The 24,159-nt window shown below is 46.4% G+C and overlaps 1 protein-coding gene across 1 annotated transcript; it reads left to right on the plus strand.

Annotated features, from left to right (window-relative positions):
• Positions 1-28: 28 nt before the first annotated feature.
• LOC135822505 (eukaryotic translation initiation factor 4 gamma 2-like) lies at positions 29-23,446 on the plus strand. Its single transcript, XM_065335286.1, has 28 exons — positions 29-269; positions 3,153-3,272; positions 4,705-4,917; positions 5,375-5,477; positions 6,331-6,447; positions 6,995-7,061; positions 7,339-7,428; positions 7,775-7,833; positions 8,127-8,231; positions 8,487-8,600; positions 8,818-8,895; positions 9,175-9,370; positions 9,967-10,146; positions 10,772-10,818; positions 11,572-11,685; positions 11,930-12,115; positions 12,546-12,678; positions 12,930-13,009; positions 13,283-13,381; positions 14,906-15,065; positions 15,382-15,428; positions 16,941-17,042; positions 18,413-18,471; positions 19,698-19,809; positions 20,295-20,336; positions 20,964-21,018; positions 21,948-22,069; positions 22,449-23,446. The coding sequence occupies exons 1-28, from the start codon at positions 247-249 to the stop codon at positions 22,503-22,505; spliced, it is 2,880 nt and encodes a 959-aa protein (XP_065191358.1). The 5' UTR covers positions 29-246; the 3' UTR covers positions 22,506-23,446.
• Positions 23,447-24,159: the final 713 nt, after the last annotated feature.

The raw sequence follows: 24,159 nt of genomic DNA on the forward strand, positions 1-24,159 counted from the left end.
AGTCATTTCAGTTTCCAAGGCAAGCTTCATCCCAAGACCGGCAAGGGGGTGCAGCTACACTGACTGTAGATATCTACCAACAGGCAACACACTACAAAAAGTGCGAAAGTACGAATGTTGAGTTCAACAAGAAACTACAATTTTCTGTAGATGCTTCATTGGAGTTGCACAGTTGTGCTGCTCTTTATCCTTTGGACCACACTTTTATTGTAACTAGCGTGCATTGTTGCTGCACCCGGCTAGTGGATGACATTTCCTGGCAATCCAAAGTAAGTGGATGTCGCGGGCGGGCAATATTGTTCTCATGTCATGGATATGCACACAAAGAGAATATTTCTGCCTTTATTGTGAAGTGATGGGTCCACATTCGGCCACTGCTCGATTGGCCATCGCATGAAATTTTTAAATTTGACTGTCAGGGGTAATATTTATTTGCTCTATTTTCTTGGACGTTGCATTCTTTCTTGTGAACCACTTTATAATTGTTGGTTGTGGTATCTTCTCTAACATTTTTTGTTTTGCAAAAGCCTTGTACACAAAGTAGCTACTGGTAGTAGAAACACTGAGATGTTAAGGCGTGTATAGATGGACACAGCAGTTTACGATTTGGGTGAAGCGTAGTTTATTTCAGGAATTGAATTATTTACCAATGATCTCCATTGTCATTGATTGGTGCACGTTGTGACTAAATGCCAGACATTATAACTTCATACTATTGAAGGAAAGCTATACACTGGTGGCAAGTGGCACCCGCAGTCAAATAACAGCACTGACACTACTCGGCCCTAACATAGCGGGTACTGCGTTGTATGGTAGACGTGGCCCATGACGTTTTGGATTCCACTTGCGACCACTGTATCTATGCCATAATTATGGTACCAGTATGATTGTACAGTTAACCTCTTGAATAAGGACCTCGGGTATAACAACACAGCAACTCGCGAATAACGACACTATATTCAGACCTGACCGTTTGACTACACACGGCATACCTTTAACCCTTTAACCGTCATATAAATTTCACCCATTGAAACGACGAACGAAATTTCAACTTTGCCAGGTCATAACTTTAGTTGTACTCACTCGATTTTTATAATCTTGGGCTCGTTGGAAAGCTCTGGACGAGACCAGCACGATGATACCACATTCTTCGCCTCAACAGTCACACAACCAGCGCTGGAACGCAGCGACGTCGTCTCAACGCCAGGCATGCAAATGACAAGTTCAAAACTCCGCCATGGCCGTCTCCTTCATCGTAGAGTGTTCAATTTTTTTTTGAGAGATCGAGCATTTCGTGAGGAATACGTTGGTCGCGAGCAACAGTCACAGAGCGCGTGAAGAAACGGGGAAATCCCGTGACGACGTCAGCCGCGCGCCCAGCGCAGCGGAAGTGACAAGCGTGCAGTACTCAGCGCTTGATAACTCTGCTCCACTACATCGTAGCTCAACGCGGATTTCTGCAACAGAAAGCCTGGAAAATTAATTCGCGACCGAATCGATAGTAAATTTTCTATCGTGGGTAAACAATCATTCCAGTGCGAGTATTTCAAATGATGGGTCGAATTCGACCCACAAATGTATGGTCTGACGGTTAAAGGGTTAAACGACAACTCGCGAATAACTGCATTTTTCCCATTCATGATCGGGGGTCGTTTATGTGGTACTGTAAGATTTGAATCTCTAATGGGCACGGAGTTTAACGTTTTCACGAGAAAGAATCCATCGTTAACTCGAGAAACGTTACACGTAATATGTTATTCCTTCTCTCCTCTGTAGTAGAGAAATAGAAGGCAGGTGTGAGGTGCCAGGGCCGTTAAACTTTGTGCTTGCTAAGTGGCAATTTTTTGCATATCGCTAAACTTTAGACTCGTCTCACTTTCAACTCTTACAGTATAATAATGTCACTTATACCGCACTGGTAAGCCCATAGACCTAGATTTATAACGTACTGTAAAAGCCATATACCGTTTTATCTCTAGTATAAGCAAAGTCTCCAATAATAGCACGTCTCCAATAATAGCACGTCTCCAATAATAGCACGTCTCCAATAATAGAACACCTTGGGGCGGCATTCAAAGAATAAAGTGCTCAGTCTCCATTATAAGCACACTGTGTAAATTCATTATCTGTACCGGCGAAAAAAACCCTGAAATGTGTGTGTCTGACATGAATTTGGCATGGCAACATGCCTCTGAAATGAGGTTGAAATAATAATGGAAAAGTCTCCAATAAAGGAACGTCTCCATTAATAGCACGGGGCGGAGGTACATTGAAAAAATAAAGGACCGTGCTTATTATTAGAGATAATACGGTATATATAACGAAGTGCTAACTCTAACGAGTTAACGAGGAGAAATCTGTCGTTAAAATAGAAATCGTTATACAGAAATCGATACATATACTGTCCTATTGAGCGTTGAGAATGAGTGAGAATCGTTACCTTTGGTACACGTAAACTAGTCACTTTTGGGAAATCGTTATATTAATATATATGCGCCTCGTTAGAATAATAACCAAAAATAAAGGCCGAACTGTACACGGTGTACTGTAATGTAGTACTAGTACTAGTACCCGTGCGACAGCAGTTTTGTCTTGACAGCCGAGTTTGTAGTAGTGTCAATTTATCAGCCCATGAATTAGTAACTGGATTGTAGAAGCTGCATCTACGCCTTGATCCTTGAGGGTGGTGGCGTTCCTACGAATGCGGAAAACTCGGTCTCTAACCGAGTCTCACCCTGACCGTGAATTTTGTTCCCCTGGTAGCAGGTTACGAGAAAGAGCAAAAATGGAAATTATGGCATAGCTGTGCACAAAAGTTCCAAATGAATCCGCCATCGCCACCATTACATGTCCCATATTTCAATAACCACTGGTCGTATTGCTGTGGCGATTGTTTCTATCGTGAGCTGAGAGTTTTAATTTCCTCTGCAAATTGATGACATGAGACTGGTGGGGGTGGTGGTGATTTTGTTGTTGTTCTTGGTGGTGGTGGTGTGGTGGTGATTTTGTTGTCTTTGTTGGTGGTGGCGGCGGTGGTGGTTGAGGGCTCTTGAGGGGTCGCCGGGGACAAGTTTGACTGCTCCTCAAGTAGTTGCTGGTGCTGCAGTGTAGTATTCACCCAGGACTTATGTTCTTTGTCCTGTGCTCTGCAGGTTGCCGGTGGACTGTACGACGAATAACCCTCCGCTTTCTTTACAATCTTCATCATCCGTCAAAATAGACCGTCCGGCTCCAGGAGGCCTCGACGCGGGCCGGACAGCGTCCACATACAGGTACACATTCATTAAGCAATGTCACTTCTTGTCGGTTTCTGTCGATTTAGTCTATTTAACATACTAAATGAAAATCAGCCTTCTTTGTGATCACTATACCCTTCTATTCTCCTTTGGCGAAAACAGTTTTGTGTGAAACAGATTGTACGGGGGTAGTTTGCATTACGCAGAGAACCTTTTTCCCGGGCCTTGCCAAGGGAGTATTATGTGGCGTTGTGATGTGTAGCACATCTGGAGGAGCCAGAGGGTCCAACAACCTTCATTGGGTAGATTTATTTTACTTGCCTGGTTGGTTGGCCTGTGCCCATGTACCGTATGAGCAAATGATCACATATTATAAATGTCTACAATGCCTGTTGAACGACTGCCAACGCGTATGCAGTGTTGTTTTAACCCTTTATTACCTGATTACTAGCACAGCATGCACCAGAATTACGAATGTCAGCACAATTTTCAACTTCACCAGGTCATAACTTTGGTGTCCTTCGCTTGATTTTTACAATCTAGTGCTCGTTGGAAAGCTCTTGGCGAGAGCAACGCCAGGGTACCCAGCTCCATTATCCAGTCGCAACAAATCAGGCGCGGTAACACAGCAAAGTCGTCTCCAAGCCTGATATGCAAGCAAATTCATCCCATCAACGCCATTCCACTCTCCTTCATCGTAGAACGCTCAAATTTGTTTGAGACGATCCAAATTTCAGCCAACTACGTCATTGTTATGTGCCCAGTCGCTCAAAGAGCACACGAACAGGGATTTTCCCCCAAAATGGCGAAGTGATCTATCAAATTTTTGAATTTGCCGAGGTAAGAATACGGCGCGCGATATCTCTCGCGTCCGCCCTCGTAACTCTTCGGCAATTGTTGCATTGGATAGCTTGGAGTTTCCGCTACCAAATAGACCCTTCGATTGTTGAAGTTGCACGAGAAACGATGGAGTTACGAAGATATTACTGGCCTGCAGACTTTCGATCATATGATCGAAAGTCTGCAGGCCGGTAATAAAGAGTTAAATAATAATACTTCCTCCGGAAACAAAAACTTCGGGATCTTTTATTCACATTCTAAGGAGTTAGTAGGCTCAAGTAATTTGGTTCAGCGGTACGAAAATGCTCCTAGATAATTAGTTTGTTAAATATGCACATTACTAGTGGTATGCAAACGAGATTGGTGCAACTTGAGTCTCACACGGAGTCACCATTCCTCGGATCCACAGAGCTCCATTCACCAGATCTGACAGTTCGATCAAAGTTGCTAAGTTTGTGTTTCCGGAGAAAGTAGCACTTTGTATCCTTTTTAATAAATTATAATACATGTAGTGCTTTATACACCTATATGTGATTCTTGAACTCTTTTTGTGTGTGTGTGTGTGTGTGTGTGTGTGTGTGTGTGTGTGTGTGTGTGTGTGTGTGTGTGTGTGTGTGTGTGTTGACAGCTCTGAGAGGATCCCTTCATCCCGAAGTTTGCCTCGTCATCAGCAATCTCATCCTGCTGGCCACCATCAGCAAGGTCACCATCGCCCAGCTGGTCACCACCAGCCACAGTCGTCCGGCTCACCTCGCTCTCAAAGATGGGTACCACCGTCCGCGGCCGCACATGCTGATGACAAGTCTGGAAATCCAGAACAAGCCAAGCGTCGTGTCCGAGCGTGAGTTTATCTGCGCATGTGTGTTCTTCTTCTATTGTGCATCAGTATTGGGAAGACTGATTTGACTTGAGGACACGGATGCTCACACGCAGAATGTCCAGTGTACGAACCTGTAGGACGTAATGGGTGCTTACACACATGTAGAGATGTAAAGCACCCGTTCCGCAGGAAACGTGTGCGAATGATATCACATTCACGTTTACATTAATTATTATGTGCGCGATCTTCTTTGAGGTCATTGCTGTCCCAAATATATTTTATGGTATGTGTCAATCAGACTGATTAGAAGGCCCGCAACTGTAGGAAAGGAAATCTGTCATGCTCAAGAATCAAGGCTATGCTAAGAGAGGAGCTGAATGGCTTAGATATCACCTCATCCATGTACTTTGTCTCTGTGTATTTGTGCTTGCATGTGTGCGCGCTTGTGTGTGTATGTGTGTGTGTTTCGCATGCGCAGAATACTAAACAAACTAACCCCAGACAAATTTGACAAGCTCTGCAATGAATTGGTCCAGGTGGGCATTGAGTCCAAGGATCTGCTCAAAACTGTGATCCTATTGGTACGTTCGGTGTGGATGTCTACCTTTTCTTTGGTTCTCTCTCTCTCTCTCTCTCTCTCTCTCTCTCTCTCTCTCTCTCCATACTCACAAACTCACACACACACACACACACACACACACACACACACACACACACACACACACACACACACACACACACACACACACACACACACACACACACACACACACACACATACATACATACATACATACATACATACATACATGCATACATACATACACCACCGCAGCTCACATGCATCATGTATCCAGCACGGAAATGTGACCAATTTGTGAAAGGTCTGACTGATGCCAGTAGGGTATTTGATTGAGCATATCCACCTACAGTTTAGTTCAGTTTATTCACCGGCTGGAGTCAGCATAGCCGATTGCATTGTATGTGTGCCTTTCAGCCCTTGGCTTGTATTGTTACATTACTGGCACTAGTGTGCACTGTGGTAAAGCTGGCAATCAATCATCAACTTACTGAGGGTAGCAGCACACTTGTTGCTCCGTTGGGTTGGTTATACCAAACAATATGCATCGCTCACAGCTAACATTGCTGTAACCCACCGCGTTTGTCAGTAAGCCGCTAAACACTGACACGCAATCAATTCTGGCGTGCAGGGTCGGGAAATGGCATGGGCTTCACGCATGTATTACCATCTCAATTTTGCTGTTACTGCCATCTTTGCAATGTTTACGAACGTATGTTCTCTTTCTCTCTCTCTCTCTCTTTCTCTCTCTCTCTCTCCCTCTCTCTCCCTCTCTCTCTCTCTCTCTCTCTCTCTCTCTCTCTCTCTCTCTCTCCATCTCTCTCCCTCTCTCCCTCTCCCCTCTGTATTCACAGATTTTCGACAAGGCTCTCGATGAACCCAACTACAGTTCCATGTACGCACAGCTGTGCGTACGCCTCAACGATGAAGTCGGAACATTTGACAACCCCTCCGGAAATCCATCAAAAACGGTACTGGCCACTGCGTTCTTTTTTTTGCTGATGCTGATGCTGATGCTGCTGCTAGTGGTGGTGCTACTGCTGCTGCTGGTAGTGCTGCTGCTGCTGCTGATGCTGCTGCTGACCCTGCTGGTGATGGTGACAGTGGTATTGATTTGTAGGTGCCACCTACAAATCAATACCAGTGGTGGTGGTCCCTGGAAAACAATATGATTGTGGTAAAGTTATGATTTTCATGCACATAGAGACATAACAAACTCTACAGTTTTGCAAGCATGCACTGGTGTGAGTGTGTGAAGAGAATCATCACTTTACTCCTTGTTTTCTGTGCTTCTTCTCGCTAATCTCCCTGTTGCTGCTTATATCACGGACACCTATACGTTGTTTAAAGATTAGTGTGCTGGTTAGCTCCACCTGAAGGGAAGGTGATGAAAGTGCTTATGGAAACTTTGAGATGTTGATGGGAAAGAGCCTAAAGTTTGTTTTCCTTGATTGCATTCTGGTCTTCATGATGATTTTTTGTAGTGACCATTCGGTTTTTGCCATGGTTTGTTGTTAGGTATTCCGACGTCTGCTGCTTGCCAAATGCCGGGATGAGTTTGAGAATCGCACTAAAGCTTCTGCAGGTATGTATGCAATACATGTTCGAAATCTTTATTCTCGCAATGGCCAGTGGTCGATAAGAGATGTTGTTGTCGTTCTGTTGTTTCTTGTTGTCCCGTTCACTGCTTCTGTTCCTGTGCGGTGTGCTATCAACCTATGTTGTGGTGTGTAGTTTTCCCACTCCTCAGTGTAGCTGTCTTGCATGTTGTGCACCGATGACCACCATTTGTGCCCGGCGTGTTGGGGGTAAGTGTATGTGCTCAGTAGGGCTTCTTGTGTGTGTACGTGTCGTGCATGTAGACTATGACGCACGAGACCAGCTGTCGCCAGAAGAGGAGGAAGCACGAGCAGACGCCAAACGCAAGATGCTGGGGAACATCCGCTTTATCGGTGAGTGTCTTTTCCTGTGCTTCATCCATCCCCACCTCGGCAACTTCATCTCACCCTTGTTTCTAAATATTTCAGTGAAGTTTTAACTTTCATGTCACGTGAAGTCGGTAGTGTACAGGGAGAGGCGGAATAGCTATTCTCAGTTGCCCCTTTGTGTGTGTGTGTGTATGCGTATGCGTGCACGTGTGTGTGTGTGTGTGTTTGCGTGTGTGTGTTTGCGTGTGTTCGTGGCATGCTTGTGTGCGCGCATGGGCTGTTTCGTGCTGGTGAGGATGACTTTGGGGCCCCGCAATATTAACAGTTAATCGATGTGTCTCTTGTTGTGTTTGTTGGTGTTCGCTTGCAGGAGAGTTGGCCAAACTTGACATGTTGGCCGAGTCCATCCTACATCGCTGCGTCCAGCAGGTATGTTGCTCGCAGATCTGGAGTGGGATAGTGGCGTACATGCTGTTTGGTCTTGACTACTAGTCTAGTCTTGACACATGAGGAGTATAAAGTGACATAACAGGAGGGCGGTTGTGTACCAGAGCTTGTTTTAACCAACGTGTGAAGTGCAGTAAAACGAACCAACCATTGGAAAGAGTAGTGTTTGGCTCAGGTTACGGTAGTGTAGCCGGTTGGTGTTGTGGACCTTTGTACTAGTATTTTCAGGACTTGGCTTCTCACTGCTATCTGTGGTTTGTCTGCTCGTACTGCAGCTGCTGGAAACGAAGCGCGTTATCGCCGACCAAGCGGAAAACTCCGAGTGCTTGTGTAACTTGCTCAAAACAATCGGCGCCAAAATGGACACGGAGAAAGCGAAGGTCAGTGGTGGCTGCTGGTTATGGTCACATGTGCATGAAGATTGAGTGTAGCTCACACCGGCCATTGCAATGTTGAATGTTTTTTTTCTGCCGGGCGTCTTTTTCTTCCTTTACTGTTGTGCTGTAAATCACACGTGCACCAGTTCTGTGGATGTGTCAGATTACTGTGTCTCATGCACTGCCGTGAAGTGTAACTGATTCTCTACTTTGCTTTTCGCTACATGTCCTGTTGCGTTGTTGTTTGTTGTTGTTTAGGGCCTGATGGACCAGTACTTCAGTAGGATTGAGCAATTCTCTAAGAACGAGGAGAGACTACCACCTCGCAACCGCTTCATGCTTCTGGAACTCATTGAGCTGCGTGCAAACCTTGTAAGTGGACTTGCTACACTGGATTTGTTTGACAGAGTTTGGCGTCCTTACATTTGCAGAGTAGCACTTCAGCCTCAAATACGTAGAGTAGTATTTTAGCCGATTGTGTCTTTTGTCTTTTGAGGTTCCTTGAATCTGATGCCCTGTGTAATCTTCAGCAGCGGTCTGATAAGATTTCCTTTTTTCATGTTCTTGTTCTTGTTGATCTCGTTTCCAGTGGCGGCCTCGCAGGGTTGTCGCGGAAGCCCAACCTGCACCGCGAACTATTAGTGAAGTGCGTGAAGAAGCTTATCGGGTATGTCCACGTATCGGCTAATAGGACGTTTTCAACTAGAAGGACATCACACTAACATATAGCTGGTCTTGTTCTTTTGACTCTGCTGCCACAATTGAGTCCTGATATTGCAGTGCGGAGTAGAACTCATTTGATAGCAACCGGCGTATATCACTAGAAATGTTTCGAAGCCCATCACCATTTTCTGTCTGATTTGTTCAACTGTTCGGGGTGGAAGTGTTGTGATGGCTTTTAGGTCTGGAATTCTACTCATCTGTACTTCTGTGTTGCTGGGTGCAGGAGTTTGGGTATCGCGGGCACATGCCTCGTGGTGGTGGTAATCGTGGCCACAGCAATTCTCCCGCTCACGGTGGTGGCAGTGGCCCCTCCGATTTCATGGCTGGTAACGACTTTGGGCAGAACCAGGGCCACTCCATCTTCCGTCCAGACTTCGTTTCAGCCAATCAATCAAGTGGCAACTCTTACAGCCAATCTGGTCAGTCTGGGTGTACCGTCTTGTTCGTAGTTGTATTGATTTCGCCCTCTTTCGTTTTGTCATTCGATTCTTTTTCAATTTTTCTTTGCTTTCTTCTCTCACCGGCCATCATATGTGCAGTTTCTCGACTTTTGTCTCTATTCCTTTTGATTTGCACTGTAAGGCTACCGTATTTCCCCGTAAGTTAGTTCTCCCCAATGACTTAGTACCCCCTATAAAAAATACACTTTCCACTGCCGAGGTTATCACCCCGAAAGACAGTTCCCCCCGAAAGATAGTAAGTTCGTACCCGTCCTACATGTACAGACACCGTACAGTACATACATCATATGCACGGACACTAGAGTTGCGCAGGCTTTCCACTGTGTGTCATTTACCCCCGATAAAAAAGTACTCCCCGAAAGATGGTACCACCCCCCGAAAGTTAGTACTCATGTGGCTGCTAAGTTCGAAAGTTAGTACGTACTAACTTACGGGGAAATGCGGTATGCTACTGAACTTCATGCACTGTGCAAAACATGTGTTGTCTGTTCTTATCCTCAAACTTATGAAAAATTGAGTACCTGTTCTTTATTGTATTTGCATTCTCTTGATAGGAGGCTGGTCGCATGGCAATGGCCCACCGTTGTCAGACCGTGAAGAGATGCTACGTGGAACTCTGTTTGATATAGAGTCAGTCTCAGCGTCACCTGGTCTGACCAACGTTGACAGGCACGGAGCGCCGTTGCCGCATCCCGCTGTAGTTGCTGCGAATGCTGGCAGGGGCCGAGGGCAAAGTAAGTGTGTTGTGCAAGTGTGTAGCTGGTATCTGTCAGTCTTGTCTGTGAACCCCACACAATGTCCTTTGGGAAGGTGAGATCTGGCATGGTTGGACTTAACTAACGAATAATCCTGCACCCTCTGGGATTTTCAGCTCAGCTCTTCTTGCTCTGAAGCAAGAGAGAAGTTCCTTGTTCTTTGTACACTGTACGTAGTGCACCTTTGGAAGGAGAACTTACACTTTATAGTGCATTTCGACAGCATAGACGTGTGCACCTGCACACGACTTACGCACAGATGTCTAGCATACTACTGCCGAACTGGGAATTGAATGTACACACTTCCCCTGCCGGAAACTTCAAACTAAAAGAGCTCTAGCAGTGTAACATACCTATGCACTCTGCAGAACACAAGCCTATAAGATCCCCTAATTCCATCTTTTATCGGCTTGATACCACCAGTGTGTTTCAAGAATCATAAAGCCTGCCTCATCTGAACACAAGTTTGAAGCGGAAAAAAAACTTTCTGAAAATTGCGACAACTGAGGGTCTATGATTGCTATTGAGGTATACTATGCATACATGTGTGTGCAGTAGATAACAGTTTGTATCATTGTGATGTGTCGCCTGCCCATCGTTTCAGATTCACCCAGAATCATGCCAACAGTGACCATGAAGAATGACGAAGAGGTAATCTCTCTCTCTCTCTCTCTCTCCCTCTCTCTCTCTCTCTCTGCCTCTCTCTCTCTCTCTCTCTGCCTCTCTCTCCCTCTCTCTCTGCCGCTCTCTCTCTCTTCCTCTCTCTCTCTCTTCCTCTCTCTCTTTCTCGCTCCCTCTCTCTCTTCTCTCTCTCTCTCTCTCTCTCTCTCTCTCTCTCTCTCTCTCTCTCTCTCTCTCTCTCTCTCTCTCTCTCTCTCTTCAACTTCCATTCTTGTTGGAAGTAAATGTGAGCATTATGGCATTCATCTAGAGTTATGAGTACATCAGCAATACCTGCAAGCTGGTGTGCATCGACACATTGCTCGGCATGTAAAGTTCATTGATGTGTTGCTCAGAGACTCTGCAGGCTCTCTATCAGTGACTAATATTAATCACTATTGCGTATTCATTAGTTGAGGGAATGTAAAAGGGAAAAGCTATTGTGTATGTTGGCATTGACTTTTGACTACTGCACTCGGGCTTCGATTTTTAATGCAGATTAGTAATATCCCCTCACACTGTGTGTTGCTTGCATGGCATTTGATCAAGCATCTTGTAATGTTGCTTGACAATTGCCAGAAGAGTTCTTGAGGGACCAGGTTGGCATGCAGAGCAGAGAGGGGTGCTTGAGTAATTTTGCCATGGTCCAGTGATGGGTGTTAACAGTTACCTGTGGCTGTGACATTGTGTGTGTGTGTGTGTGTGTGTGTATATGTATATTGACCTGCATGGTTTTGTTCTTAGCTCAGCCTGCGGCCATCTCGACCAGCTGGAGTCGGTGGACGGCCACCGGCAGCAGGCGGTGCAGCAGGCAGGGTGGGCAGCGGAGGCAACCCCATGGCAAGCCCGGCCAATGCTGTGAGTCTTGTTGTTTTTGTCTGTACGAGTCCAGCATGCTGTGTTCCCTCTGGTATGTTTCTTCATTCACTGCACACATGACATAGTCTTTGGTGTGGCGTTGTGTTGGGAGTATCTTTACAGGCCTGCGTGTATTGGAGGAGAAGTGGTTACTGTTGTTAGGTATTCTATGTGACTGCCACTGGTCTTTCTGACATGCATGGACATCGTCTGTTTCTACGCGCGGTCTGCTCTCCTTGCACAGGGTCGCGGTGGTGCTCCACAGGGAGTTGATGCGCATGGCCGTCCCATGGCGGGGGCAGTATCCAGCATCACCGGCACTGGGTCGTCACGTGGCGCCACTTCGCCAGCTGTTATGCCAGCGCCATCAGTGGTCAAGAAGAAGACAAAGTCCAAAAAGCCATCTCGCAAGGAGCTACAGAAGCTGACGGTAAGTGGCACTCTCACTCGTGATCTTGGCTTTGGTGTGTTCTTTTGGTCACGTAGAGCCCTGCCTACTCTGTCTTCTTTCTTCTCTCATCCAACCCAGTTGCCATAATCTTTGCTGCGGACTCATCTGGCTACTTTACTTAAACACAAATACAAAATTAGGGATAGAAATAGGCATGCATTTCCATAGTATGCTTTGTAGACATACATGTATGTTAGATTCCCTTGTACCTGTATTGGATGTCTTATCTCCTGTATTTGCTTCTTGCCACCCCGTGTACTTTGATTGTACGTGCCGTTCTTCAGGAAGTACTTACTTCCTGTAGCAGCCTCTCCTTATCAGATTTGAATGGCTTGCCGGCCTCCATTGTAATGGCTAACTGTGCGTGTTTGATATTGTTCGTTACTCCACATGCTATGCTCAACTGCAGATCTCCATGTTGGATGAGTATGTGAGCGTTCAGGATGACAAGGAAGCACTGCTGTGTGTGGAAGAAATGGCCGCCCCTTACTTTGCAGACGAGCTGGTCTTAATCATTCTCAATCAGACGATTGAATCGCAAAGTAAGCGTGTGGCCCATACCGTCCCATTTTGCTTTGACCGGCTGTAAGGCTTTCCATTCTGCTGCTTCTTGCTTTTTATTGTGCCGGTGACGATGTGGAAAACAGTTTTGCCACGTATCCTTTTCATCTTTTGGGTTGCATGCTCTGTGTTTTGATGGGAATTCGCCCTTTAACTCTTGTCATGCTTTTTAACATGTTGTTCATTTGAAAGTCTTAAATGTCTGTTAACGTGCGTGTGTTTCTGTGTGCAGGTGACAAAAGAACCATAGCATGTAACCTACTGTCGAAACTGCACGCCGCGGACTACATCAGTGTGGCCAACTTTGTCCAGGTAGGAGGACAGAGGCCATGCGTACTTATCAACACTCTGTGTGGAGCTCGTCCCCCATGCTCTGACTTCTTTCAAGCCTGTTGCTGTACTAAGTAACTGCAACGTGTACAATGCAGGGCAATACGAGTGTGGTATGAACTAGGGGCAGGATACTATACTTTGTAGTACCAATCTCATGAACACAAAGTCGAGTTTCATGTGATGCTCCGTGACATTATGATGTGTGCCGTGGGATTTCTCTGCTTGATGTTCTCTTCCTCCTCCTCCTTGTAGGCATTTGAAGATCTCCTCAATCGCCGCGCCGAGTTGATTATCGACGTTCCCAAAGTGGACCAGTACATCAGCGAGTATCCATCACACGGTCTTGCCAGTGTAAGTTGTACATCCGCTTATCTTTACTTATAAAGAAGAGGCACCTGTGACGTGTGTGTCACGCTCAGGCCATGCTGCGGAGCAGCGCTGCCCTGAGCATGCGAAGCGTGCGAACAGTGTAGCTAGCGGCCGCAGAAGCACTGAGCACGCGAAGCGTGCGAATCGTGTAGCTAGCGGAAGCAGCCACAGAAGCACTGAGCACGCGAAGCGTGCGAATCGTGTAGCCACCACCACGTGCTGAGCACGAACAGTGTAGGTAGCAGACACGATCAGTACCAGTAGCAGTAGCAGCCGCGCGCAGAAGCACTGAGCACGTGAAGCGTGCGAATCATGTAGCCACCTAGCCTAGGCCATAGGTAGCACTAGCAGCCGCACAAGCGCTGCGGACCACGTGAACCGTTCTCTGCAAATAGAAACATCTGCAACAAAAGGATACAAAAGATCTGCACTGACTGCACTCTGCATCTGATCTGCAGTGAAGAGCGCATCGCACTTTTGTTCGTAAGTTTATGAATTTTTTGAGCCGCTTCATCCGCCACCAGGTGATGGACAACCCTGACCAGCCTCCCGAAGGCGTAACAGACGTCCCTCCTTCTCCTTCCAACGATGAAGAACCTCCCTCACCAGGACTTCAGCGGTCTGGCCACCACCACGTGCTGAGCACGTGTGCTGTTCATGTACTTGCTTCACCCGCATGCCACATTCGGCCAGGCAACGCTGGCCGGGGGTGCTGCTAGTACAATCATGTAACATGTGCGTGGCTTGTGGAAATGATCTCGCACTGTCTGCAGACACTGCACACTGCTATTCAGTGGTTCTTTGTTGACACAGCAGCGCAGCACAGAGATACGAGGCTGGCCCTGATAGCAGTGAAAAAAGTGAATTCCCATAAGGGGCCGTCCGGGGTTACCGATTGTTTTTACAAAAAGAAAAGTTTTAGTATTTTCAGCCCCCACCCACCCACCCATCTTTTCTGCAGGTAAAACGAATTCCAGTAAAATATTGATGTCAATTTTCGACACCCAGAAGTAACTGGACATTCTCCATCTGCATTCAATAATTATTTTCAAAACGAAACTCCATCAAACCCACCCACCCCCAAACGAAAACATTTCGTTTTGAAAATAGTATTGGTAACCTTGGACGGCCCCTAACTGATAGGCTGAATATTCCGGAATTTTCTTCCAAGCGAACGTGTGTTCGTATAGGTGTTCGCCCCAACCTCTGACCCTGAATTTTTTTTGGGGGGGGGGTTGAGGTGACCCATGACCAGGATTTAAACTGGCTCTGTTTATAAATCCATCTGTGAAGGAAAACTTCATGTCATGGTTATACTGCACAACTTTCAGCCGTTGGTGTACGGAACACCTCCGCTTTTTCCATGGCAATGACTGAATTCCTTTCCTTTTTCCACTGAGTGTCTTTCAGCCCCAAAAACATCAGTGACATCAAGTCCGTGTGCTTTTTTCATGTACATGTAATTTGCTGTGATTCGTCACTGTTCTCTGGCTTTCGTGCATGCAGGGCTGGTTGAAGCTCACTGACATCATGAAAGCGTTTGTGGATGGCAAAAACTTCCCCATTTTCTTTCATATTGTGTCATCGCTGTCATCACTGACCAGCAAGGAGTGTGTCAAGGAGGAAGTGGCTGCGCTCAAAACACCACTCTTGACCATGATGCCAGGTGAGGAAAGGTGGAAGGGTCAACTACGAACCGCCCACTGTGGGCATGCTTGGACTTGTGTGTTGCATTGGGTGACAGATTCTTCCATCCCCCCTCCCCTCTCTGTCTGTCTGTCTTCTCAGCACTCTGCTTAGTGGATGATTTCAATGCCATATCCAGGTTCTTATTTTCTAACCATTTGAATCCAGAAACATGCAATTGTCACAGGACTGGCGCTTTGGGTTTTTTTTGTCAATAGTCTATGCCACTTATGAGTTTTGCTGTTTGCCAATGAGTTAATGTTAGCTGATTTTCTTCCATTTTTTTTCTATTTCAGAAACTAAGAGAACTGTGGACAATTTGTTTGACATCCTGGAGAGCTTGGTAAGTCTATTCGTGGTCATCCGGCTTGTGCTTGTCCTTGCATCCGGTGTCGCTTGTAGCGAAAATCCATCTTACGATTGCCTGTCTTGACTCGACAGGCGAGGAATGTCGTCAGACTCTCGACTGGTACGATATTTGTGACATGCTACCATACTTCCTGTGTTATTTTTTTGCCAAACCCGAACAACTCAATAGAGAGGTTTAGCACAACGAAATCCGTTGTTCATTTTCGTTATGCCGCTGTACGAAAAAGCCGACCGAAATTCGCTGAATTTTTGTTTAGCAGAACGTTCGCCACGAACTTCGGTGTTGCTAGTGGATACCGTGGATGTCGCGGAAATCCCGGCGAAATACAAAAAATAGTAATCCTCGTCACTCCCCGACTTTCGTAAACTGGTGGCCTCACCACTCGAATGCTTCTTGAGCATGCAGGAGATGAAACCGATCCACAAGCCCTTTCTTTATCAGCCCAGCAAATCTCTCATCGCTCTGGGAAAGCAGCAGAGCTGCTTCTTCATTCGTGCGTGATTTCCGCAAGAAACATTTCGGCATCGACCTCACAAGGCGGAGCATCATGAGATCCATCTGCGTATCCCACGTAAGTCGTCGTCCCTCCTGATCACCACCATGTGCCAGAGGTAACAGCAGCTGCAGAAACTGCAGGATTTGAGTTCGGCTCAGACATTCTGGTCGTGAAAACAAGAACCTCAGAAAAAAATGTCGAAAGGAAAGGAAAAATTCTCATGTGATCGCGGTACGAAAAGTCGACAGACCAAACTTCGTTGGATTGATGTTTTCCGCGAGTGTGTGTCCCGAAGTTCGTGGCAAGCTTCGTTACTCGTTCCCGGGCTTCAAAATCTAACGAAAATTCAGACGAATTTCGTTGTGCTAAACCTCTCTATTGTGAACTCAGATGATGGTGAGGCAAGGAAATAATAGTATCGCCGAAGTCGCACCAACCTCTTCTTCACAAGGAAGTAATATGTAGATGAAACGAGGAAAACAGCGTGGCACAAGTTATGTGACAACTAGACCAGATCTTGAACAGTCGGAAACTAAATGTGAGGGTTCATCCCTTTTTGCGTGCCGTGGTGGTTGGCTGTACGTGTATCCACTGTTGCCTGCTTATCCGATCAGTGTATCCAGTGTCTGCTCCAGAGCCGGGTCAGCGGCCGGGCTGGGGTACTTGGACCCGCTTGGAAAAAGAACACCGGGTCACTTGTGACCCGCTTGGGACTCAATCAGGCCCTAAGACTCCCTGATCTGCGAAAACCGCATTTGAATGTACCCGGGACCTAAGACTCCCTGATGTACAAAAGCCGTACTTGAATGTACCCGGGACCTAAGACTCCCTGATGTACGAAAGCCGTACTTGAATGCACCGGGGACTGATCCAGTTGCAAGAGTTGTGCCAGGTACACGTGTACCGTGTACCGTGTTTGTTTGAAATCCTAGAGTAGATACTGAATATACCTTCAGGACTGCACCTTCTTTGGTCTGTTTGCTCTACAGAATGTTTCTTTCATCCTGCCTCTGCACGAGGTACGGGGCGGTCTGCGAGAGCGCCTCTCAGCTGATGATGTTGACGGCATGGCTGTGGCAGAGTGGCTCAAGGTGAGCATTTGGTTCTAGCTTCACGTACAGCCTGTGCCAGTTGGAATGGCTAGATATGCCCTGTACCGTCGCTCACGCTTTGTTTTGCTTTTTAAATAACCCAGTCGTGTATTTGCTGGGCAAGACTGGGACTTGGCACTGAGCCATGCATAATTACGATGATCTCCGTTGAGCTGGAATGTCCTGGGGGACTCCCGAATGTTTTGTCCAACACGCTGGCATGCTTTGTTAGTGACTGCTTCTCTGACTTCTGTCGTCTTGTCGGCTTTAGCGCGGGCTGCTCAGCGTGGTGAGGCAGGTTGTGGCACCGGTGGCTGGTGTGGACAGCTGTAGGACCGGTCTCGCCGTTGCCGTCTTAGTAGGATTGTTTCTTATACATGTGCAATGCTAGCTAGTCAACGAGAGAGCTTGGAAGCTCAGGGCCCTACGCTATGCTTTTTTGCCTTGGTGACCTAGACAAAAAAAAGCATAGGGATGTTATAAATTCTTATAAGTTTCTACTTTTTGTAACTTTTTAGACATAACCTGGGATTCGAACCCGCACTATCGCCCTGCATGCATCCCCCGATACACTTCGCATACATACTGATTCTTCCAAGTTGCTTCACGTTATGATCTTGTATTTGAAAGCCCTATTTGAATATGCATTGTGGCCAGCCGTCTTTGAATGTACGGTACGGGACAGGTACGGGACAGGGTATTACGACACCGTCTACCGCCTTGATGACGGCAAAAAAAGAAAAGGGATGTTGTAAATTTTTCAATTCTCCTATTTTTTCAAGCATTACCTGGGATTCGAACCCGCACTATCGCCCCACATGCATTCCCCCATACACTTCGCATTCATACTCATTCTTCCAAGTTGCTTCACGTTATGATCTTGCGTTTGAAAGCCCTATTTGAATATTGTGGCCAGCTGTGTTTGATGGTACGGTACGGTACGGGACAGATACGGGATAGCGCCAGGCGTGACACAAACACACAAACAAACAAACAAACACCAAATTAAAGCTGTGTGGACCCTGGCTAGCGCCAGACGTTACTGAAGTAACGTCTTCTGCATAGCTACGGGAATAAAGTGGAGTGATGCGACCCTGTGTGCTTGTAGACATACAATTGAGGACTAGGCACGGCTGTCCTGTTCGAAGAGTGCATTGCCTATAAGTTAGGAAGACTACAGTACCTGACTGTCGTAGGCATTCCGAGATGAGAGGTGCCTGCTAAGGGAGGTTCTTCTGTACCACAATTGTATTGCGTTGATCTTGTTTTTGTCTACATGTGTGTGGCGAGTAACACCTTACTGACATAGACTGATTGAAGCATTTTTGTGGATGTGTGTGTGTTTTTTGTTTTGTTAAACATGTGTGCAGTCTGCAGCTGATGATGAGCTGCGCAGGAGCGATGAGTTCATCATGATGGTCATGTTCTGGTATGTTGTGTAGGCTGGCCACTTCACTACCTGCCAGAGTACACTAACCCCAAAAGAGTGTGCAGCTCCCACTGCATACCCTTCTGTCCCCGACAACTTCAAGTCGACGTCATTTTTATGGTGCAATGCTCCTTGCACCAGTGACTCACTTCATTTGTACGGGGTGTCAACACATCACACGTTTTTCTTTCCACTACTTTGTACAGGAACCAATGGGGCGTTGTCCACCACAGGTTCAGGATACATCTGATAATACGTGTACAGTGCACATTGCATCATAATTATGACATCAACTTGAAATTCTGTCGTTACGGCACCCATAGTCGAGTTTCACACTCTTGGCGGTTATATACTCTTGCTACGTGTACAGGCACATTGACTTTTTATACCGGGATGCTGTCACGCTCATAGCTGCTCGTATTGATAGGTATTAGGCTATTAGCAGCTAACTGTTCAATGAACATGTAGTGTTTTGCCTTTCCCTGCCGCTGTAGTCTGTTGATGCGCCTGGTGCTCCTACAACCAGAATGTATACATACTAGTGGTGAAACGAATATACCGAATATTCGAATGTTCGTTCGGTTTGTCACATTCGAACAATATTTCTCATGGCGAATATTCGCTAACCGGGTATGCAGAGTTTACCAGGCGACTTCAAACTTCCGTAACTTCGCGAAAACTTGACCGAACCGCTTCATCGAAAGTTCCATCGGCATTAGAAAACTCTCAGCTGTCGTCTCGAAGCAACCCGGACACGATCCGAGGTCCTGGCATGGAGTTATGGCGGTCGAACGAAAAATCACGTCTTGAGCTGTTTTTTGAGCGTGTAAAATGCACTTCAGCTGGGGATTTTGTGAAAATTGATCTAGAAATGATGGAGAAATATGTGCTTTCGTTTGTCATGCCTAATAATAGTGACAATATCCAATAAAATGACTGAGAGGAGGGTGTGTGATGTCATCCGTGTTAACGAAAGAATATTCGTTTGTTCGTTCGTTAAGCCAAAGAATATTCGGCTACTGGGTTTTGATATTCGTTTCACCACTAATACATACCCCATACATACTGCCATGCATCCCATGCCCTGTATGAACAACCTGAGTCCATATTGCTGATGTGTCTGGTGATGTTGCTAAAGAATACCAGCTGCACTATTAGACTTCAGTGTAAAAAAAACTGTAGATGATATTGTTCTGCTACCTGTTGTGTGTGTGTTGTGTCTGCAGCGTCTTGCGTGCTGTAACGAGCAGATTCTCCCTTTGCGAAGGCGTTGATCCCACCGTAGCCCTAGACAAGACCGCTGCTGAGTCTGAGAAAGCTTTCTTTTCTAAGCTTCAGGTGAGTTTGCACGACAATAAGTGTTGCCATCTCCAACTTCTCATTGCATCAGCTGGTCAGCGACCTTAGTGGACTCACTGCCAGTACCAGTGCTGAAGAGCATAGCTGGAGGTTGCAATCGCTTCTGACTGATCTGACTGGTCTGACAGCGCTTTGTGACTGCGGCATGATCATTTTCATGTGCCCAACTGACCAGTGAATTCTCTGTCTCTCTCTCTCTCTCTCTCTCATGTGTGTGTGTGGATGTATACTGTAAATATACAAAATTTCGGCGCTGCAAAATTTCGGCACTTCACGATTGTTGACATTTCGGCAGCGATTTATTTTCGGCGTGGGGTAGAGGGCATGGTATAGTGCGACAGATGCTGTGAAAAATTTCATCGGCGTTTTAATTTAGGCGTTTTGGGTCGGTGCCGAATACAGCCGAAATTAAATAGCTGCCGAAAATTTGTATATTTACAGTACATTCTTCTGCCTCTCTGTAGAACATCATTCAGTCATCTGTGCAGGACAACTCGTCTCTGCAGGTAAGGCTACTTGTTGGGTGCCTCGTCTGTGTGATGTGTCGATTATCCTCCTTTTTGTTTTACAGTGTCAGAAACTGCTCATTGCCAAATATTCTCTAATCCACTGGGCGCAAGTTGGTTGCTCAGTTCTTGTAGAAAGCACCTACAGTAAAACGTGTAAAGGCGACTACTCCGATAAGGCAAACCACCTGCCTCAGGGCCCCACTACAACTAGGACCGAGGGGTGTTATTTCCTGTCAGAGGACCCTTGATAAGCAGACCACCTGTACACAGCGACCACATTTGTAAGGTCCTCTGAGCTGTCGCCTTCGACAGGGTTTACTGTAATTCCCCAAGCAAGAACAAGAGCGCTTTACGAAACAGTGTGTACCTTTTCAATATCAGGATACCAATCGTAACCATCCTCAGATGTATTTGTAAGGTCATTTGAGCGGTTGACTTACACACGTTTTGCTGTATCTCTTCATGTCAACTATCCTTCTTTTTTTTAAAGTTTTTTTGTTTTCACATGTGTGCCGATTTCTTTGAAATGATTGGTGCTGGTGCCTGTGAGTGAGTGTGTTGTTGGCTGGCTGGCAGGCTTCCTTCTGATCATGTTATCCTTGTCGTTGTCGTTACTGTGTGCAGCTATCACTCATCTTTGCTCTGCAAGCATTCTGCTACCAACACGACTTCCCCAGAGGTATGTACGATGGCTGATAACCTGAGAGTCTTTACAGATCCCAGGAGCCTTTCACAAGTTCCTTTTGTCAATCAAATTGAATATGGTTTGTGCTCAATACTTCAACAGTAGGAGTGTGGGTATGTGCTCGGGATTGATGTACGATAACGGAGAAGATACTAGCATGCGAGTCGCCTGGAGATATGGCTTGCCTCGTTTTGTTCACACTTGCTAGGCAAGACTCTCTCCGGCATTGTACAGTGTACTACAGTTCTGGCTAGAGAAGTAATTCGAATTCCACCTCATGAATTATAAAGTAGCGCCGCGCTCAAGAATGCGGGATAGTGTATGTGGTGGTGATAGGGCCGAGTTGCACCTGGCATTATTTTACTCATTCGGTCCATTTTTTCTGGCCAGGACCGTGTGGTATGTGATTATGTCAGGTGCCAAGAAATGTGGGCGTTTCACTCCGGGCTACATGTAGCTGTGTGGCGCTGATAATGTTTCTAGTTTATGATAGTACGCTGGCATAGGCTGCTACAGTATGAACTATAATGTATAAAACAAGTCTGTTTTTATAACATCGCCCCTGTGCTTGCTTTGGCCAAGGACATTATGTATAGGATAAACACGAAGCTGCGATTTTTATACCGTGGGACTAGCAGGGTTTGAACCGACAGCAACAAATCCCAAGCAACCATGTATACCACCCAGCCACTGTGCTGCAGATACTGGACCTTGCTGTTGTAACAGTCGTATGGAAAGAATCAAATTATGGAAGATGGTCCAACAGAAGTGTCAGTTTGCATGAGAGGTAGATTTACATGTGCAATCATACAGTCCTGTGCATTCTTTGCATGTGTAATAATGCTGTTATTGGGCCTCTGATTGTAGTTTTCGTGTGGCCTTCTCTTTCTTCTCTTTGCCCCCCCCCCCCCTTCCCCCTTCAGGTATGCTACTGCGCTTCTTCGTTTCCCTGTATGAGTTGGACTTGGTTGAAGAAGAAGTCTTCATTTCGTGGAAGGAGGACACCAAGAGTAACGTGCCAGGAAAGGGAAAGGCTCTATTTCAGGTATTCCGAGTAACAACTGACGACTACTTGTATCCATTACTCCTTCCTCTGATGTGGTCCTGCTCTCTCTCTCTCTCTCTCTCTCTCTCTCTCTCTCTCTCTCTCTCTCTCTCTCTCTCTCTCTCTCTCTCTCTCTCTCTCTCTCTCTCTCTCCTTCTCCTTCTCCTTCTCTCTCTCCCCTTCTATGTCTCAGCTTTTTCATACTCTAAATATTGCTCCTGTGTCATCACAATAATTTTGAATGCCCTGTGCTGATGAACTAGTCGTGGTCTGTGTTCTAATGATGGCTATATTCTAGACATTGTGCAGATGTGCAGCTGCTGCTGCTGCTGTTTTCTTCCCTGACAGTGTACCTTCTCTGCCATACGTATTTCTGTAGGTCAACAACTGGCTTACATGGCTTCAGAATGCCGAAGAAGAGTCGGAATCAGACTAGTTTGTCTTTGTCGTCTACCAATTCGCCAACCAACCACACACCGGTATGTCGTGTCGTTCTTGTACCGAAGCACTTCGATGTAGTTCTCCTGTCGGCCCGTTCTCTCAGTAGGCCGTCTCGTTTTAGACCTGTACGACTGGCTTGCATACCAGACGTCTGCCCTCTGCCTTTGCTACTCAGCGACATCAGTATTTATATCCACTACCTGTTTGTTTGTCTCCCTGTACCACCGCTGCTGTTCTGATTATTTGCTACACGCTTTTGGACCAGTGCAGACAGCTCATGATCCATTATTGTGAATGACCCTTTTATGGGCACGTGAAAAGGAACACTGTGTTCTGTAGCCTGCAATCTCTGTTCATTGCATGCCTGTATGCGAATAGAGCATGATGCAGTGTGGTCCTAGTTCTGCTAGCAATATCCAGCATCTGTTTCAACATGTCCTGGCGGATGTTGTGCTCGTGACATCGTAGTGCTGTCTCTACTCTTGTTCGCGGTGGTGCTTTGTGATTTATAGTGCCAATCTTTGCTTGCCGGACGCGTGTCTGTCTCGCTTTCGTTCCTTTCCTGCTCCGGTGCTGTTCTCTTCTTTGCTTGCACTGCCTTGCTCGTTGCGTCGTCAGCAGACAGCCGTGTTTGTGAAGAACGCGCTAACATTAACACTGCATTACTAGACCTTCTGCTGGTCGTGATAGTTTTGTTGGCGCACTATAGACCCTGATCATGCGCTCGATACGTTCTCATCCCTGCAGAGCCTGCGCATTGCCAGTAGTTCAGTTCTTTTGTATTTAACTTGTTTTCTTTCCTGTAAGACAGCCAAGCAAGAGCGATCAACAACATGCTACTACCGTTCTGCTGTCGCTGTCGTTGTCGTCGGCGTCACCTTTGCTTTCACATTGTTGCCATGACTACTGTAATTCCGGCCAGTGCCATCACCATGACACGCCTGTCTCATTGCTGTGTGGTGCATGCACAAACTGCAGTGTGGACCTCCCCCCCCCCCCCCCCCCCCCCACACACACACACACTATCCGTTGCCAGAAGTCAGTGTTCCGGGAGCCTGTGTTTCTGCTGAATGCACATCTCTAATCACAAGCTGCATGCCATATACCGGTACTGCTATCGAATTGCTACAGTACAGGTGGAATTGCCTTAGACAAACCCTTACCCTGTTTTCCAGGCCTATTTTTCAGATTCTAATACTACTTTTATCTGTGGAAGAAGTGATCGAAAAAATAACCGACAACCGATCGATAAAGGTTTAGGTTATTTGGTAGTCGAAAATGTGTAATCGTTCACCCCTAGTATTTATAGTCATGTGTCTTCACGTTTTTGCTCTTGAGTCTTGTGTAACCGATTCACATCACATGTACTACACCGGAATGGTATTGTGTGAGCTTTGCGCCGCGCCCTGCACCAGTGAACACCCCAGTGGGTGCAGGCATGCATAGGGCTGCACAACGCCCGGCTCGCGCTTGGCTTGCAAGATCGTGTTTCTCGGAGCATCACCGTAAGTCATTGTTAGGGTGCGTTCTTAAATCCTCTCGGAAAAGTTGGAGACTCTCCGAAAAGTTCGAGAGCTGTTCTTATATCCTCTCCGACTTTTAGGAGGCTCTCCAAAGCTCTCCAAGCTCTCCAAGCTTCAGAGGTGGTT

The sequence above is a fragment of the Sycon ciliatum genome, chromosome 8, assembly GCF_964019385.1.
Source record: "Sycon ciliatum chromosome 8, ocSycCili1.1, whole genome shotgun sequence".
NCBI classification, from domain to species: domain Eukaryota; kingdom Metazoa; phylum Porifera; class Calcarea; order Leucosolenida; family Sycettidae; genus Sycon; species Sycon ciliatum.